The 18681-nt window shown below is 57.7% G+C and overlaps 1 protein-coding gene across 1 annotated transcript in view; it reads left to right on the plus strand.

The window, feature by feature from the left end:
• Nucleotides 1-12698, plus strand: part of CUL7 (cullin 7) — a 28817-nt gene extending 16119 nt beyond the window's left edge. The window contains exons 17-25 of the mRNA XM_056126351.1: nt 749-855; nt 938-1120; nt 6976-7136; nt 7284-7522; nt 7607-7855; nt 11539-11684; nt 11788-11914; nt 11999-12204; nt 12328-12698. Coding sequence (XP_055982326.1) covers nt 749-855; nt 938-1120; nt 6976-7136; nt 7284-7522; nt 7607-7855; nt 11539-11684; nt 11788-11914; nt 11999-12204; nt 12328-12651 — 1742 coding nt within the window. The 3' untranslated portion in view covers nt 12652-12698. The remainder of the gene's footprint in view (nt 1-748; nt 856-937; nt 1121-6975; nt 7137-7283; nt 7523-7606; nt 7856-11538; nt 11685-11787; nt 11915-11998; nt 12205-12327) is intronic.
• Nucleotides 12699-18681: the final 5983 nt, after the last annotated feature.

Consider the following 18681-nt stretch of genomic DNA (forward strand, 5'->3'; position numbering starts at 1 on the left):
GTGTGTGTGTGTGTGTGTGTGCGCCTCTTCATCATGCAGAGGTGTGTGTGTATATATGTGAGGTTGTTCATGCAGAGGGGTGTGTGTGTCTAGCATTTTCATGCTTGGTGTGTGTGTGTGTGTGTGTGAGAGAGAGAGAGAGAGAGCCTGTTCATCATGCAGAGGGATATGTGTGTGTGAGTGTGTGTGTGTGTGTGTGAACCTGTCCATCATGCAGAGGTGTGTGCATGTTTGTGTGTGCCTGTTCATCATGCAGAGGGGTGTCTGTGTGAGTATGTGAGCTTGTTCATGCAGAGGGGTGTGTGTCAGTCTGTGGTGTAGGGTGTGTGTGTCTAGTGTTTTCATTCCCGGTGGTGTGTGTTCCTGTTTATCATGCAGAGGGGTGTCTGTGGGTGTGTATATGTGAGCTTATTCATGCAGAGGAGTGTGTGTGTCTGTGGTGCAGGGTGTGTGTTTCTAACGTTTTCATTCCTGGGGTGTGTGTGTGTGTGTGTGCGCGCAAGAGAGAGAGAGAGCCTGTTCATCATGCAGAGGGGTGTGTGTGTATGTGTGTGTGAGCCTGTTCATTGTGCAGAGGGGTGTGTATGTGTTTGTGTATGTGTGTGAGAATCTGTTCATCAGGCAGAGGTGTGTGTGTGTGTGTGTGTGTGTGTGCGCACACGTGCGTGCATCATGTCCAGAGACTGCCTGTCGGGCTCCCCCTCGGAGGAAGCCGGGCGCTCAGGGCCGCCCTTCCCTTCTCGTGCAGAGGGCAGGAACCGAAGCCACGACTGGAGCTCGCTGGCCTCGCGGGGGCTCCCCAGCAGCATCCTGCGGAACCTGACCCGCTGCTGGCGGGCCGTGGTGGAGGAGCAGGTGTGCTGGGGCCCGGGGCCGGGCGGGCGGGTGGGCGGGTGGGCAGCCCGCAGCACCCGTCACGTGGCCGCCCGCCCTGCAGGTGAGCAGCTTCCTGAGCTCGCACTGGCGAGACGACGACTTCGTGCCGCGCTTCTGCGAACACTACCACCACCTGCACAAGGCCAGCGCCGAGCTGTTCGGGCCGCGGGCCGCCTTCCTGCTGGCGCTGCAGAGGGGCTGTGCCGGGGCCCTGCTGAAGCTGCCCTTCCTGTCAGCGGCCCACGTGAGCCCCCCTCCCCGCCCCTCCCCAGAAGGGCCCTTTCCCCTGCAACCAGGAACACGGGACTTCACCATGGGTCAGAAATGCAGGGAGGGGCTGGAGAGATGGTGCTGCAGGTGGGGCTCTGCCTTGCCCGGGTTTCATCCCCGCCCTCCATGTGGTCCCCGAGCACTGCCAGGCGTGATTCCTGAGTGCAGAGCCAGGAGGAACCCCTGAGCATCGCCAGGCATGGCCCAAAAACTAACAAAAAACAAAATGTGGGAGAAAGGCACTAGGGAAATGGTTCAAGCGTTGGAGCACATGTTCGGAGAAGGCTCTGAGCTTGGTCCCTAGCACCACCCCGGGTGTGACTCTGGAGGCCTTGAGAATTGCCAGGTGTAGCTCCCCTTTAAAACAGAGTGGGGTAGGGGGGCTGGAGTGATAGCACAGCGAGTAGGGCATTTGCCTTGCATGCAGCCGACCCAGGTTCGATTCCCAGCATCCCATATGGTCCCCTGAGCACCGCCAGGGGTGATTCCTGACTGCAGAGCTAGGAGTAACACCCGAGCATCGCTGGGTGTGACCCCAAAACAAAACAAAACAAACAGAGTGGCAGGGCAGAGCGATAGCACAGTGGGGAGGGCATTTGCCTTGCACGGCGGCTGACCCGAGTTCAATCCCCGGCGTCCCATGTGGTCCCCCAAGCATTGCCAGGAGTAATTTCTGAGTGCAGAGCCAGGAGTAACCCCAGCATCACTGGGTCACTGTCACCGTCACTATCTTCCCGTTGTTCATCGATTTGCTCGAGCGGGCCCAGTACCGTCTCCATTTTGAGACTTGTTGTTACTGTGTTTGGCATGTTGAAAATATATATATACATATATATATATATCACGGACCTCCCGTTGTTCATCGATTTGCTCGAGCGGGCCCAGTAACGTCTCCATCATGAGACTTGTTGTTACTGTGTTTTGGCATATCGAGTACGTCACGGGGAGCTTGCCAGGCTCTGCCGTGCGGGCGAGATACTCTCGGTAGCTTGCCGGGCTCTCCGAGAGGGGCGGAGGAATCGAACTCGGGTCGGCCATGTTGGCTGCGTGCAAGGCAAACGCCCTGCCGCTGTGCTATCGCTCCAGCCCATATATATATATATACACACACACACATATATATATGGGTCCAGAGTAATAGTACAACTGGTTGAGCACTTCCCTTGTCCACAACAGACACGGTTTCTATCCTCAGCATCACATATGGTCCCTTGAGTACAGACAGATGTGGCCCCCGAAAAGATCAGGGGTTGAAAAGACAATACAGTGGGGAGGGCACTTGAACACCCAGCCCCATACAATCCCTGCACATAGAGCACTACCAGGTGTGGCCCAAAAGTTAAATGGAAAAAAAGTGGCTGAGGTGGGCAGCGGACGGGAGGAAGAGGTGCCCTGGACGCTGGACAGTGGTGTAATAAGACACTCTGGGGAGGGGGGTTCTAAAATGTTCTATGCATGAAATCCTGCTATTCACACTATTATGAATCACAGTGACTAAGGTAAAGTTAATTTTTTTTAAAAAAGTGGGAGAAAAGGGGCTGGAGCGATAGCACAGCGGGTAGGGCGTTTGCCTTGCACGCGGCCGACCCGGGTTCGATTCCCAGCATCCCATATGGTCCCCTGAGAACTGCCAGGGGTAATTCCTGAGCACAGAGCCAGGAGTAACCCCTGTGCATTGCCAGGTGTGACCCAAAAAGAAAAAAGAAAAGGAAAAAAAAGTGGGAGAACCAAAGAGTGGGAGGCCAGAGAGATAATAAGTGGGTAAGACTTTGCATACAGCCAACCCAGTATTTTGTTACTGCTATTGTTTTTTTGGTTGTGGCCCACACTTGGCAATACTCAGGGGTTCACTCCTGGCTCTGCACCCAGGAAATGCTGGCAATGCTCAGGGGACCATATGGGTTGCTGGGGATCAGTCCCAGATTGGTCTCGTGCAAGGCAAGCGCCATGCCAGCTGTATCATCGCCCTGGCCCCAGCCAGCTCAGTTTTAATCCTGGTCCCCCAAGGCCCACCAAGAGTGACCCCTGAGTACAGAGCCAGGAGTAAGCCCTGAGCGCTACCAGGTACGGCTGCAAAACTCAAAAAGGGTCCAGAGAGCTTGGATAGGAGTGCCTTGCAGGCAGTCAACCCCAGTTCAGTTCCCGGCACTGCACAGTCCACTCCCCCAAGCATCTGGGGTGCAGCCAGGGAGGTCCCCACTTGCTGCCAGGCTGACTGCTGACTCTGGGTCCCGAGCAGCACCATGGTCCATGGGTCTCCCACTGAGTCGTGGCCACGCTGACTGAGAATCAGGGCCCCCTTAGCACCTCTGGAAGGGTCCCCAGAACACAGGACAGACGTGAGGGCCTGGACACTGGCTTAGAGGACCAGCACAGGCGTCTCACAATCCAGGCTTTAGTCCAGTCCGCTGTGCTGCAGAGAAGCACCCTGGGGACCCAGGAGACGGCCAGGAGGTGGTGGGCAGCAAGTCAGAGGCCCCGAGCTTGTCCCCGATGCCCACCGATGCCCAGAGCTCCTGATCCCAACATAGTTGGGGGTCCCCAGAGGGAAAATGGGAAGAAAGAAATGCTAAGTGATCACAGGATGGTGTGCTGATAGATCTTCATTTTCTTCCTCTGTTTTACATGATTAAACCCAAGGATCGAACGTGGGTTGGCCACATGCAAGGCACCCCACAGCACTGTCACTCTGGCCCCTAAAAATTTATTATTATTGGGCTGGAGCGATAGCACAGCAGGTAGGGTGTTTGCCTTGCACATGGCCAACTCGGGTTCAATTTCCAGCATCCCATATGGTCCCCTGAGCACCACCAGGGATAATTCCTGAGTTCAGAGCCAGGAGTAACCCCTGTGCATCGCTGGGTGTGACCCAAAAAGCAAAAAAAAAAAAAATTATCATTATCAATGGGAAAATGGTCTGATTTCTTTGGACTGTTCCATTAAAAGCTTTATCAGGTTACTCTTTGTTCACATTAAAAACTTTCGCATGGGCTGGAGCAATAGCACAGCGGGTAGGGCGTTTGCCTTGCACGCGGCTGACCCGGGTTCGATTCCCAGCATCCCATATGGTCCCCTGAGCACCGCCAGGAGTAATTCCTGAGTGCAGAGCCAGGGGTAACTCCTGAGCATCGCCAGGTAAAACCCCCTCCCCCCCAAAAAAAAAACTTTCGCATGGGGGACCAGAGAGATAGTACAGTGGGTAAGTCCTGTGCCTTGCTCTCAACTGACCCAGGTTCAATTTCCTGGTGCCCAGTGTGGCTCCCAGAGCACATCTAGGAGTGATGCCCAAGCACAGAGCCAGGAGGAAGTCCTGACCACCACTGGGTGTGGTCCAAAGGTCAAAATAAGTAAATAGATAAAACTTCTGCATAGGAGCTAGAGAGACGCTCACTGGACTGAGTGACCGGTGCTTGGCATGGAGGAGTTCTGAGTTCATCCCCGGCCCTGCATGGCACCCAAAGCTTTCTGGGAGCGACCCACAAGCACTGAGCTAGGAGTGGCCCTTGAGGCTCTCCAGAAGTGCTCCCCTCATCTCCACAACAGCCATATAAAACTTCGCATAAATCCTCATGGCTGTAACTTAGCCATCTCACTCATTGCAGCAGAAGTAATAGGTGCTTAAAATATGCCAGACACTGGTGAGAACTGAAGCTCAAGGAAGTCCCACCCCTCCTCGGTCTGTGGCTTCCAGGGGACAAGGATGCACACAGGCCAAGCAGGGATACGGGAAGGGCTGGCCAGCTCAGTGGCTTCCGGCCCCAAGGCCAGGGACCACCCTCATGCTTCTCTCTCTTCGTTTTCATGTAACTTACTTATTTGTGGGAGTCCTCCCAAGCAGTGCTCAGGAAAGGTGACCTTTCAGTGATGCTCAGACAGTCTGGCCAGAGGTTTCATGCAAGAGCCCAAGGACATGCTCGGGGCCTCCAGGCTGCACCAGGGCTGCCCAGGGGAAGACGTGGGGGGCATGGATCTGGGGTCCGCTGCGTGCAGGGCTGCCTTCACCTACTATCCCTTCAGGCCTTGTCATTCCTGTTGGTGATTTGGGCTACACCCAGCTGTACCCAGGGCTTCCTCCTGGCGCTGAGTTCAGGACCCACTTCTGTTGGGACTTGGGGGACCATATGGGGTGCCGGAAATGGAACCCCAGTCAGCCACAGGCAAAGCAAGTACTTGCTGTACTATTGTTCCAGCCCACCTGTTTTTTTGTTTGTTTGTTTTCAGTCTTTTGATTTAATGTTCATTATGATTAGGTATTTTTTCTTTCTTTTTGGGTCATACCCTGCGTTGCACAGGGGTTACTCCTGGCTCTGCACTCAGGAATTACTCATGGTGGTGCTAGGGGATCAGATGGGATGCTGGGAATCGAACCCGGGTCTGCCGCGTGCAAGGCAAATGCCCTACCTGCTGTGCTCTCACTCCAGCTTCCCCCCACCCTGCCTTTTTTTTTAAAGGATATTGGGGGGTCAGAAAGGGTAGTACAGTGGGTGAGGCACTTGCCTTGCACACTGCCAGCCTGGGTTCTATCCCCCTGAGCCCACCTAGAGTGATCCCTGAGCACAGAGAACAGCAGGTGTGATTCCCCCCAGAAGAAATTTTTTTTTTTTTTTGCTTTTTGGGTCACACCCGGCTATGCACAGGGCTTACTCCTGACTCTGCTCTCAGGAATTACTCCTGGCAGTGGGGACCATATGGGATGCTGGGAATCGAACCCGGGTCGGCCGCGTGCAAGGCAAACGCCCTACCCGCTGTGCTATCGCTCCAGCCCCCGCCCCCCAGAAGAAATCTTTTAAAAAAGTTCTTGTAGGGATACCCTGGGAATGCTCGGGGAGTTACTCGGGGAGTGATCGTGTAGTGCAGGCCTCAGCCCCAGGGCCTTTGCACATGTCAGACTCATGCTCTACTTGGGGCCGTTTAGTATTAGACACGCTCCGGTGAAAAGAAGCACAGTGCTTTTGTTTAGTTTGTTAAGTATGCATGTTTTGTCATTCCATTATTTTAGGCACTGATTGACAATACTGTTCCTGCTAGGGATCCCTACAAGCAATGTCCTAGCACCTCCCGCTTCACGAGTGTCTGCCCCGTTGCCTTGGGGTTCTCTCCTCAACTTTCCCACCCCACACTCCCAGCCGCAACGCCCCACGAACTCATTTCTGTACATCAGTTCCCAGGTTCTGTTGCCTTTGGCCATTTATTATCTCCGTGCTCTGCCAGAGCACTTTAATTGGGGCCAGAGAGAGAGGTACGGCACAGCAGATCGGGTGCTTAACCTGCACGTAACCAACCCGGGTTCAATCCTTGGCGCCTACTGATCCCCGAGCCCCTTCACAAGTGATCCCTGAGTGAGTGCAGAGCCAGGAGTAAACCCTGAGCAGCACTGGGTGTGGTGCCCCCCCACCCCCCAAAAGCCAACAATTTTCGTCATTGTTCTTTTTTTTTGGGGGGGGGGGAATGGGTCACATCTGACTGGGTTCGGGGCTTACTCCTGGCTCTGTGCTCAATATTCTCTCGTGGTGGTGTTCAGAGGACCATACGCAGTGCCGGAGATTGGATCTGGCTAGGCTGTGTGCAAGGCAAACACCCACTCTATTGTCTCTCCAGCCCTTAATCATACTTCTTATTTATTTATTGTGTCATTTGGGGGGGGGGCGCACACCCAGAAGTGCTCACGGGACAGTGCTCATGGGAAGGAACCCGGGACTCCAAGCAAAGCCCGTGCTCGGCCCCTTGCAGTGTCTTAGCAGAGCGTTCTGGCGAGGAGCAACTGCGTCCTCTCCCGTCTCCCGCCCGCCCTCGGGTCACAGTCTTCCCGCCACCCTCCCTCCCGCCCAGGTGAGCGAGCAGTTTGCCCGCCACATCGACCAGCGGATCCAGGGCAGCCGCATCGGCGGGGCCCGCGGGCTGGAGATGCTGGCGCAGCTGCAGCGGTGCCTGGAGACGGTGCCCACCTTCACCGGGCTGGAGCTCGCCACCACCTTCGAGCACTACTACCAGTGAGTGTGGGGCAAGCGTGTGGGGCCCGGGGCAGGGCGGGGAGCGGCGGCGGGGGTGGGGTGGGGTGGGGTGGGGGGCAGGCGGGAGGCTGGGCGGGCCGTGCCCAGGGCCCCCCTGAGGCCGCCCCTGGGCTGTGTGTGCTGCAGACACTACATGGCGGACCGTCTCCTGGGCATGGGCTCGAACTGGCTGGAGGGGGCCGTGCTGGAGCAGATCGGCCTCTGCTTCCCCAACCGCCTCCCCCAGCAGATGCTGCGGAGTCTGGGCGCCTCCGAGGAGCTGCAACGCCAGTTCCAAGTGTACCAGCTGCAGCGGCTGGATCAGGAGCTCCTGAAGCTGGAGGACACGGAGAAGAGAATGCAGGTGGGCGCCAGCGGGCCCGGGATGCGGGGGGACTGCACTGCGCCCCCCAGCGCCGGCCCCCTGCCTGGGGACTCCCCGCTGTGCCTCTCTTAGGTGGGCCGCTTGGAGCAGCACAAGGGGAGGAAGGAAGGGGAAACTGAGGAACCCGGGGCGGCTGCGGCGGCCGCGGGCTCCGAGGATGAGGACGAGGACGAGGACCTGTACTACGAGGGCGCCATGCCCGACGTGTGTGTGCTGGTCCTGACCCCCCGCTGCTGGCCCACTGCCTCCATCTCCCACACTCTCAACCCCAGAGTCTGTCTGCCCGCCTACCTGAGAGGCACCTTGAACCGATACTCCAACTTCTACCGCAAGAGTGAGGAGCTGGTGGAGGGCGCTGGGCCGCGGTGGCATGCTTGGGGTGGGGGGGGGGAGCCTGGGGTTGTAGGGCGGGGGGGGTGGGCGTGAGAAGAAGGGGCCAGAGCGACAGGACAGGGGGAAAGGTGTTTGCCTTGCACGCAGCTGACCCGGGTTCGATCCCCAGCATCCCATGTGGTCCCCCTGAGCACCACCAGAAGTGATCCCTGAGCACAGAGCCAGGAGTAACCCTGAGCATCGCTTGGCGTGGCCAAAAAAACGGAAAAAAAAAAGTGGGTGGGACTGGAGAGATAGCACAGCGGGTAGGGCGTTTGCCTTGCACGCGGCCAACCCGGGTTCGACTCCCAGCATCCCATATGGTCCCCTGAGCACCGCCAGGAGTAACTCCTGAGTGCAGAGCCAGGAGTAACCCCTGTGCATCGCCAGGTGTGACCCAAAAAGAAAAAAGTGGGGGAAGGGGCTTTCAAGCACCACATGCCCAAGCTGACGTCCTTTCTGCTCTAAGAGATGCCCAGTGGACCGGGGAGATGGGTCCAAGGGCTGGAGCACATCCTTGTGTGCAGGAGTCTGGGTCGAGCCCTGGCACTGCAGGGTCTCCTGGCCCAGCCGAGACTAACCCCTGGGAACTGCCAGTGTGGCTCCCCCCCCCCTCCAGAAACAAAACAAAACCAAACAGACCCAGGACTCAAGGGTTTCCTGGGTGAGGATTTGGCTCAGCTGGTGATACGAAGCTCTGGGGTCAGAGCCCAACACTCCTTGGCCTCTGAGCACCATGGAATATCCACCCTTAAAGGAAAATTGAGACCCAGGACTTGCTGGCTGTTGGCAGGATAGAGACCGGAGACTTCTGAGGCCACCAGAAAGCGTGTTTTCAGCGCTGGAGTGATAGTACAGCGGGTGGGGAGTTGGCCTTACATGTGGCCGACCCAGGTTCAATCCCATCTGGTCTCCCCAGCACTGCCAGGAGTAAGCAAAAATCCAAAGGGGGTTAAAAAAAAAAAAAAAAAAAACAAAGAGACAACTGTTGTTTGGTCAGTTCTGGAGACGGGGCTCTTGGTCAGAATCCAAGAGAGGGAGGTGGCTTGTAGGGGAAGTGAGGGAGTATGAGTTTCAAAGAAAAGTGTGGGTGCGCAGGACTCGAGCACTCGGTGGCCGAGAGTGTCCCCCTGGCCAGCCCATGGCGAAGGACAGACGAAGGACTGGGGGAACGGAGAAACGGGGCCCGGGCTTGTTGGTGGTCAGTCTATTAATCCCTCCTCCCCAGCGGAGTCCAATCTCCCCCCATACAGCACGGTCATAGTCATGGTGTTGGGCGTAGTCCCAGTCATCGTAGGTCCATCATTCTCATCCTCATAGCCCTCGACCTAGTTCTAGTTCTCCCGTTGCCCTTCCAGCGTAGTTATATAGCAATCATGCAGGGTGGAGGTACACACAGGTGGGGTTGAACGTTGTCATACCAGCAAACAGAGGTAAAACCACCCCTTAGGGGAAGTTCTAGGAGATCAACTCAAGGTACAGAATCTCATCTGAGGTTTCAGATGACTAGGAGATCCACGCAAAGGCGGGATTCATTCTAGGGTGGATTGCTTTCTCCTTTCCTCCGCTAGTAAGCCACTTAAACAATCATAGTAAATTTACTTCTTATAATATTTCTGGGCTGGAGCGATAGCACAGTGGTAGGGCGTTTGCCTTGCACGCAGCCAACATGGCCGACCCGAGTTCAATTCTTCCACCCCTCTCGGAGAGCCCGGCAAGCTACCGAGAGTATCTCGCCCGCACGGCAGAGCCTGGCAAGCCACCCGTGATGTATTCGATATGCCAGACACAGTAACAACAAAGTCTCCAATGGAGACGTCACTGGGCCTGCTCGAGCAAATCGATGGTCAACGGGAGGGCCTTTACCTTTACTTTACTATAATATTTCTATTCATTTTGTATGAACACAGTAACAGATATATTAAGCTTAAAGGTTGGGTCTTCCTGGGGACATCTCGCTGTATATCCCAGACCATAGTCCTCAGGCCAGGTTAGACTTTCCTTAACCCCAGCAGCAGGGTTCTTATTCAGTTACTTCTTTTGGGTCATGTCAGAGTTTGTTCCATGACAATGCTTTTTTAATTTTTTTTTTTTTTTGCTTTTTTGGGTCACACCTGGCGATGCACAGGGGTTACTCCTGGCTCTGCACTCAGGAATTACCCCTGGAGGTGCTCAGGGGACCATATGGGATGCTGGGAATCGAACCCGGGTTGGTCGCATGCAAGGCAAACGTCCTACCCGCTGTGCTATTGCTCCAGCCCCATGACAGTGCTTTTGACTTATACTTCTGGTGCTTAGCTTGTCCCTTTTTGATTCCAGGGTAGCTTACAGCTTGCCCTGGGTTCGTCGGATCCCTTTGTCAGGACCCTCCTTTTGGGGATGTTAGGAAGTAAAGGCAACTAAGGCTTAAATCAGTTAAATATGAAGAATAGCACTGTAGCACTGTCCTCCCGTTGTTCATCGATTTGCTCGACGGGCCCAGTAACGTCTCCATCGTGAGACTTGTTGTTACTGTTTTGGCATATCGAATACTTCACAGGGAGCTTGCCAGGCTTTGCCGTACGACCGAGATACTCTCGGTAGCTTGCCGGGCTCTCCGAGAGGGGCAGAGGAATCACGGAGGAATCGAACCCGGCTCGGCTGGGCCACCGCGTGCAAGGCAAACGCCCTACCTCTGTGCTATCGCTCCAGCCCAACATGAAGGATACTTAGAAGTAATATTATTTTGGAGTCAATTAACTCCCATGTTACAGAGCATAGCATCAACTGCCTTTCTGTGTCTAGACAAAAAAGGACATTGCAAAATTAGGCAAATGACATAAAGGAAAGAGAAAAGCAATGTAGGATTATTAGTGCGTGATGGAATTGGGCGTGGCTTAGGAGCACAGTTGTGGGAGTAACTCAGGAAACCTAAGCTCCCTGGGGGAGGAGCAAGGACAACCCGATGTTATCCAACAGGGGAGGGGTAGTGGATGATAGAGGGGTGTGTAGGGGGGGTGGATTGTAGGGGGAGTGTGGGGGGGTGTGGAGTGTAGGGGTGACGGGGGACAGTGCGACTCATCCCTGAGCTTGGCAGCTGGGTGAGTGACCAAGAGGAAACGAGCGTCACACGTGACCTCCGGGAGAGTCAGGCCTTCCTGAATCCGTGTTCTGGTTGATCGTCCACCAGTGTGTTTGGTTGTTGGGCCACACCTGGCAGTGCTGCGGGTTCCTCCTGGCTCTGCCCTCAGGAGTCACTCCTGGCGGCGCTCAGGAGATCGTGTGGGATGCTGGGGATGGGCCCGGCTCTGCAGTCCTCCCCACTACCTTATCGTTCTGGCCTCCCCCACCCCCCCATCTTTCGGTTTGAAGAGACCCCGGCCCCACCTCACGTCCTTGCTTTGACTCCCAAAAGGAGCAGAAAAGATCTCAGGGTTTAGGGAGAGAGTTCAGCAGGCTGGAGCATCTGCCTGGTGTGCAGGCGGCCGGGTTCCAGCCCTGGGGTGCCCTAGATAGACCCTCCCGGGGTGGGCTGCAGCCCCCTGGGGCTCCCTCGCAGGCAGGCACAGAGGAGGCAGGTGAGGGACCCCACGTGTCCATGCACCAGGGATGAAGTCTGCCCAGGGGCGCCACCCACAGCCCCTCCTGTCTCTCCCGGCCCCCCAGGTCACAGCTCCCCGGCCCTGGAGCAGGGCGGCCCGAAGCGGCTGCAGTGGACGTGGCTGGGCCGGGCGGAGCTGCAGTTCGGGGACCAGACCCTGCACGTGTCCACGGTGCAGATGTGGCTGCTGCTGCATCTCAATGACGTGCAGGTGACCGCCCCCCCCCCCAGCTTCCCCTCCCCACATTTCCATCCCACCCTGCCTCGCCCCTGCAGAGGCCGCAGGTGTGACCGCCTTGGTCCTCCCCACATAGGCCGTGTCCGTGGAGAGCCTGCGGGCACTGTCCGGGCTCTCTCCCGACATCCTGGACCAGGCCATCGGGCCCCTCACAGCCCCGCGAGGCCCCCTGGACCTGCAGGAGCCCAAGGACGTCCCTGGAGGTAGCACCCCTCCCCCGGTGGACAGCCCCGGGTCCAGCGCCGGCCCCCCGCCCCGCGCTCTTGGCTGACCCCTGCTCCTTCCAGGGCTGCTCAGGGTCCGAGAGGACTGGGACGAGCCCCAGCCGAGGAGGGCCAGCGTGTGGCTCATCCCGCCCCCGACGTACCAGAGCGCCGAGGACGAGGAGGGTCGCAGTATGGAGAAGAGACGGAACCTTCTCAACTGCCTCATCATGCGCATCCTCAAGGCGCAGGGAGACGAGGGCCTGCACATCAACCGGCTGGTCTGCCTGGTGGGTGGTGGGCCCGGGGTGCCCCCCGCACCCATCCCCCAGCCCCGCGTGCCAGGTGGACTTCCCGTCTGGCCAGACGCAGAGCTGAGCCGGGCCCTGACTGCCCCTTTCCTCTCCGCGCAGGTGCTGGAGGCCTGGCAGAAGGGCCCGTGCCCGCCCCGGGGCCTGGTCAACAGCCTGGGCCGGGGGGCCGCCTGCAGCAGCACGGATGTGCTGGCCTGTATCCTGCATCTCGTGGGCAAGGGCACAGTGAAGCGCCAGGAGGGCCGGCCGCAGATGCTGTCCTACGCCGTCCCCGTGACGGTCCTGGAGCCCCACACGGAGTCCCTGAACCCCCGCTCCTCGGGCCCCAACCCCCCCCTCACCTTCCACACCCTGCAGATCCGCTCCCGGGGCGTGCCCTACGCCTCGGGCACCGGCACCCAGAGCTTCTCCACCTTCCGGTAGCCCTGGGAGCTGGGCTGAAGGCTGGGTGGGGCCCGGCTGGTTACCCAAATAAAGTGCAGGAGGGTGATTGCTTGCTTTATTTTTTTGTTTTTGCTTTTGCTCAGGGGTTACTCCCAGCGGTGGTCAGGGGGCCATATGGGAGGCCGGGGATAGAACCCCTGTTGGCCCACGTGCAAGGCAAATGCCCTCCCTGCTGTCCTCTGGCCCAGCAAGCTCTTTAAGGCCCAGGCGTGCCTTCAGTGACCGCTGTGCGCAGAGGGGGAGGCGGTGTTCCTGGCACAGCGGTGCCCACCCTCTGGTCCTAGGTAGCTCGTGCCCTCAGTGGCTTGGCCTTCCCTTGTGGGCGGGGGTGTCGGTGGACCAGATGGAGCTTTTTCCTTTCTCGAAGGGGATGTGGCGACAAGGCAAGAGCCCCCAGCCCACCATGCCTGTGCCCTGGGCAGCGGACCCAGGGTGCCCCTCGTCCTGGCGTGTGGAACTGCATTGACAATCTGGGGCTCTCTGAGGAGGGCGTGGCCTTGGGCACAGGCTGGGCCAGGGAGTCCCTCTTTGGCCGTACCCCAGCAGGGGATGCAGAGCGCTGCCGCCCTCGGTCATTGGGCAGCGGGGGAGCAGGTAAGGTGGGGCCCCCTCTGAAACTCCTGGCCGCACCCCTCCCCAGAGGCACACAGGAGCAGTTCGGACTGGTGGGCCCCGGGACAGGCCATGCTGTGCAGCTGTATAGGCTCCCCTGCCCCCAGCATGCTGAGGTGGGGCCAGTGGAGAACAGAAATGCCCCCCAGACCCTGAGCCCAGGGTTCCTGCATCTCAGAGGGAGCTGGGTACCACCTAGAACTGAGATTTGGAATGAGAGGGTGAGGGCCATACCCAGCAGTGCTCAGGAGTCATTCCTGGCAGGACTTGGGGACCATGCAGTGCCAGGGATCAAACTCAGGCCTCTTCCATGCAAAGTGTGGGTTCAGGCTGTTGAGACTCTCTCTGGCCCCAGAACTCAGATTTGGAATATAGATGGTCCCCAAATTACCAAGGTTTTCAGGCTGGAGCGATAGTACCGTAGGGGAAGGGCGTCTGCCTTGCATTGCAGCTGACCTGGGTTCGATGCCCAGCATCCCATATGATCCCCTGAGCCCACCAGGAGTCAGCCCTGATCATTGCTGGGTATAACCTGAAAACTGGGAAAAAGTTCAGATGGTTTCATTTGGAGTTTTGCTTTTTTTTTTTTTTTTTTTTTTTTTGGTGGTTGGAGGCCAAGGGGTACTTCCAGTAATGCCAGCAGGAGCCAAACCCAGAGCTCCTGTGTGCTTTTTTGTTTTTTGTTTTTTTCTTTTTGGGTCACACCCGGTGATGCTCAGGGGTTCCTCCTGGTTCTGGTTCTGCACTCAGGAATTACCCCTGGCGGTGCTCAGGGGACCCTATGAGATGCTGGGAATCGAACCCAGGTCGGCAGCGTGCAAGGCAAACACCCTCCCTGTTGTGCTATCGCTCCAGCCCCGCTCTTGTGTGCTTTGCATGTGCTTCCAGCCTTTGGGCCATCTCAGCTTTTCCAGCTTTTTGGTGGTGGCAAAGTGACAGTCAGTTGTAGGAATCCTTTTCCGGTTTTGGGCTTTGCCCTGGCATGGGTCTGATGCGGTCGCATGAGCCTGGGCAGGGCCAGGGACCCGTGGTGCCCTCAGCCCCGGGGCCAGGGAAGCCGCTGCCGCACCTTTTGCCTCTAGGGTGGTGCCAGGGGCCTGAGCTATCACGAGGGCCTGCGTGGGACCGGGGCGTGGCTAAGAAGCTGTGTCCAGGAACCGCCCTGGTTTCAAGCCCCTGCACGACATGTACCTTGAGCACTGCTGGGCATGACCTCCACGCCCAGCCAGGAGCAGACCCCAAATAGCTCCCCCCACCCTTGGCAAATGGTTTTGGGTTACGGGATCTCGCGGTACTCCAAGCTAACAAAGGTGTGCTGAGCCTGCTGGCAGCAGGCGAGGTGCACCAGCTCCCGTGTTCAGTCCTGATGAAGTCTCCCAACTCAGCCTCAGAGAGTGTGTGAGAGGCAGGGAGCACAGGGGTCGAGGCTCTTGAGTCCTTGCTTTGCACAGGCCCTCCCCCCTCTGCTGAGAGTGACCCCTGAGCACCACTGGGTGTGCCCCGCCAACAAACATGCAAAAGGGCTATCAACACGGAATCCCACTCTAAGTCAAGGAAGCTGGGTCTGAAAGGGGGAATCAGTACGCCCCGGAGGAGGCCACAAAGCAGGGTGGGCGGGCAAAGGCGGCCCCCCTGGATACAGGGCCCCTGCTCGCTCTGCTCTGAAGCTCGGTGGCCCTGGGACTAGGCTGTGGGACAGAGCGTGAGCCCACGACACACGTGGCTGCGGTCTGTCGCCTGGGGTGCTGTGCACCCCCACACGGGAGCCCGCACGGCTGGAGCGTGGCAGTGGGGAGGAGGGTTGCTCTGCATTGGGCAGTGGGGTTTGATCCCCGAGCCCCGCCGAGAGAGAGCCCTGAGCACTGCCAGGTGTGACCCAAAAAAACAGACCAGCGAAACCCTGCCGCCGCCCTCCAGCGGCCCGAGCCGGGTCCCGACCCTCAGCGTCTCATCCTTGGGGTTCAGCTCTGAGCCCCTCCTTTCCCATCGGCGGCCCCTCCCCCCGCCCCGAAAGCGTCTGTGCAAGATCTGACCCTCAGGCCCGGGAGCGCATGGCAGAGGGCTCCTCTCAGGGAGAGGCGGCCACGTCTCCTTCGTGTTTCTGGAGCTGACACATCCTGGCCAGGGAAACGCACCAGGACTGAGCCACCTCCCTGGCCCTACAACCCTAGCGAAACCCCCCACGTGCTGAGCGTGACCGGGCAGCACTGTGCACCCTGACACCCACGTCACGGGAGCGTCATCCTCCGCACACTGCCACCCAGTGTGCCACCCAGCCCCCGCTCCCATCAAAGGGACAACAGCAGCTAAAACCAGGGGCCAAGAGACCCCCAACAGGCTTTGCGTGCAGGACTGGGGGTGGGCTTCAGTCCCCAGCACCAAGTCACACAGTGTCCCAGCACGGAGGGGGCAGCTCCCAGCTCCACTGGGTATGACCCCAAAAGACCCCTCCCAAAAAAAAATCTATTATCAGGCCAGCCTGTGCGGGGGGTCGGGGGGGGCAATACCTAATTGTGCTCAGGGATCGATCCTGATGTACAGGGACCCTATGGGGTGCCAGGGATCAAAGCTGGGGCCAGTCTTCGCCTACCTGCTGTGCTCTCTGGCCCCTGGGCTGGGGCCTCCTGGTGTGGCTACAGTCCTGGCCTGCTGCAGGAGATCCTATTACTGTCTCTGACCCACACTGGACCCCTCAGCTGCGACCCCCAGCAATGGCCGACTCTCCAGACGCTTAGGAATATGCTCCCTTTTAGCCCTCAGCCCCGTCCGCTGTCCTGCACATAACCTCACCCACCTCTGCACTGCCCAGTGCACTGGCCGTCCCGGGCGTCGGGCCAGCTGTCCTGACGCGGCCCTTCCCTTCTGTGCCAGTCTGTGCCAGGAAGGACCTGTGCCTGTGTCTGCCCTCGGCACCGAGGACCCTAGCAAGACAAACGCTTCTAGGCAGACTTGGGGTTGCCACCCGACCCCGTTTGCCCTGAGCTGGCAGCCTGCGAGAAGGAAAGCTGAGACCAGCGGTTGCCTAAGGCTGCGGGGACCAGGAAGTGAGAGGCTGCTAGGGGCTGTGGGGGCTTGTTCCTTGTTTTTCTTTTTGATCGCACCTGGTAGTGCTCAGGGCATACTCTTGGCTCTGCGGTCCAGGATCACTCCTAATGGTGCTTGGGGATGATACGGGAGGCTGGAGATTGAGCCTGGGTTGGCCATGAGCAAGGCAAGCGCACTCCCCACTGTGTTCTCTTTTTCTTTTCTTTTTGGGTCACACCCGGCGATGCTCAGGGGTTACTCCTGGCTCTGCGCTCAGGAATTATCCCTGGCGGTGCTCAGGGGACCATATGGGATGCTGGGAATCGAACCCGGGTGGGCCGCGTGCAAGGCAAACACCCTACCCGCTGTGCTATCACTCCAGCCCCCCCCACTGTGTTCTCTGGCCCCAAGGGCGGCTTCTTTTGGGGGTCCCTCAAATTTACAGAATTGGTTGCACGATTGGGCTACTTTTTTTTTTTTTTTGCTTTTTGGGTCACACCTGACAATGCTCAGGGGTTACTCCTGGCTCTGCACTCAAAAATTACTCCTGGCGGTGCTTGGGGGGCCATATATGGGATGCTGGGAATCGAACCCGGGTCGGCCGCGTGCAAAGCAAATGCCCTACCCGCTGTGCTATCACTCCAGCCCCTGGGCTACTGTTAATGCCCATTTGCCCCATTAACATTGGCCCATAGTGCAACCACTACAATTTTGTTGGGTTTGAGGTGAGTGGCTCCTTTGGTGTATGCATGGGCAGCGGCCGTTCCCCAGGCCTCCTGTCTGGGTCCTCACAAGGGGAAGGCTTGTGGCCCGTGCAGCTCAGTCAACAGGACGAAGGCGGCTTCTGGACACCTGTCAGCTGACCCCCGGGAGGCCAGACACTGGCTCTCTGCGACCCCAGCAACACGTGAGCAGGTCTGGCGACGCTGAGGCGCGCTGGGAATCTCGTTCTATCTCTCTCCACTCACGACCACTTTTCAGAAGGAATACAACACACCTGGGGCAGCTGGAGTGTCAGCACAGCGGGTATGGTGTTTGACTGGCTCCCATAGGGTGATCCCTGAGAGCAAAGCCAGGGGTAAGCCCTGACCACTGCCAGTTATCACCCCAAACAAAAAAGAAATGCAACGCCATCTGGAGAGTGCCGGCAGGAATACCTCAGATCCATTATGTGGCTGAAATTTTAGGGGGTGGGGGAGAAATTCGGCCACATTTAGCAGTGCTCAGGTGTGACTACTGGCAGGGATCAACCTGGACCAGCCACATGCAAAACCAGCACCTGGACCCCTGACTTACTGCTCCGATCCCTAGGAGTTCGATTTTGTACAAAATTTTGCTCATTTAACACTCAGGAACTTTTAGTGCTGCCGGATTTTTCATTCAGTTATGCAACCCCATACTGCGAACCAGCTCAAGGGCAAGATGGTACGGGGGTCAAGGACCTTGCCTTGGAATACTTCCTTTTTGGGAAGAGCTATTCCTGCCTCTGCTCAGGAGTGAGCCCTGGTGGTGCTTAGGGGACCGTATCTGGGCGCTGTCTCTCTCAGGTTTGAACAGCAAAACACACTTCCATTTCTCCCCCTCTGTACTGCTTCTCCCAAGGAGCTTGAGTGTGACATCCCTGGTTCAATCTCTGGCACAATATGATCCCCCAAACACTACCACGAGTGACCCACACCAGCTGGGAGTACCACTGAGCATCACCCGGTGTGGCCCAAAAGGGGAAATCAGTGTTGAGTAACACACTGAACTTTGGGAAACGGAGAGCCCTGCAGGCTGCTACCTCAGAACCTCTGTGCTACCTCGATCCTGGCCAAGTGGTGCTGGGGACGGAACGAGACTCACACATGCAAGTGTGGACAGTCCAGTGCCCTGTGCCAGCTCCCTGACCTGAGAAGCATACTTCTTTTTCTTTTTGAAGTAAATAGATTTTATTTGGAGGATTTTTAGGTATGGAGGGAGAGTGAGAGAGTCAAGTTAGACATGAAAGCATGAAAGTACACATCTCAAGAGGGGAGATGCGGGCGACACATGTGCTCGGGAACCACATGTGCTCGGCCACGTGGGCGCAAGCAGCACATGGGCTCGGGCAGCATATGTGTGCCTTTTTTTTTTTTTTTCTTTTTGGGTCACACCCGGCAATGCTCAGGGATTCCTCCTGGCTCTGCACTCAGGAATTACTCGTGGCGGTGCTCAGGGGACCATATGGGATGCTGGGGATCGAACCCAGGTTGGCCGCGTGCAAGGCAAACGCCCTACCCGCTGTGCTATCGCTCCAGCCCGAAGCATACTTCTTTTTATTTTTATTTTACTTTTTGGGTCACACCTGGTGATGCACAGGGGTTACTCCTGGCGGTGCTCAGGGGACCATAT

This window comes from Sorex fumeus, unplaced genomic scaffold, assembly GCF_029834395.1.
Source record: "Sorex fumeus unplaced genomic scaffold, SorFum_2.1 ptg000061l, whole genome shotgun sequence".
Taxonomy (NCBI): Eukaryota; Metazoa; Chordata; class Mammalia; order Eulipotyphla; family Soricidae; genus Sorex; species Sorex fumeus.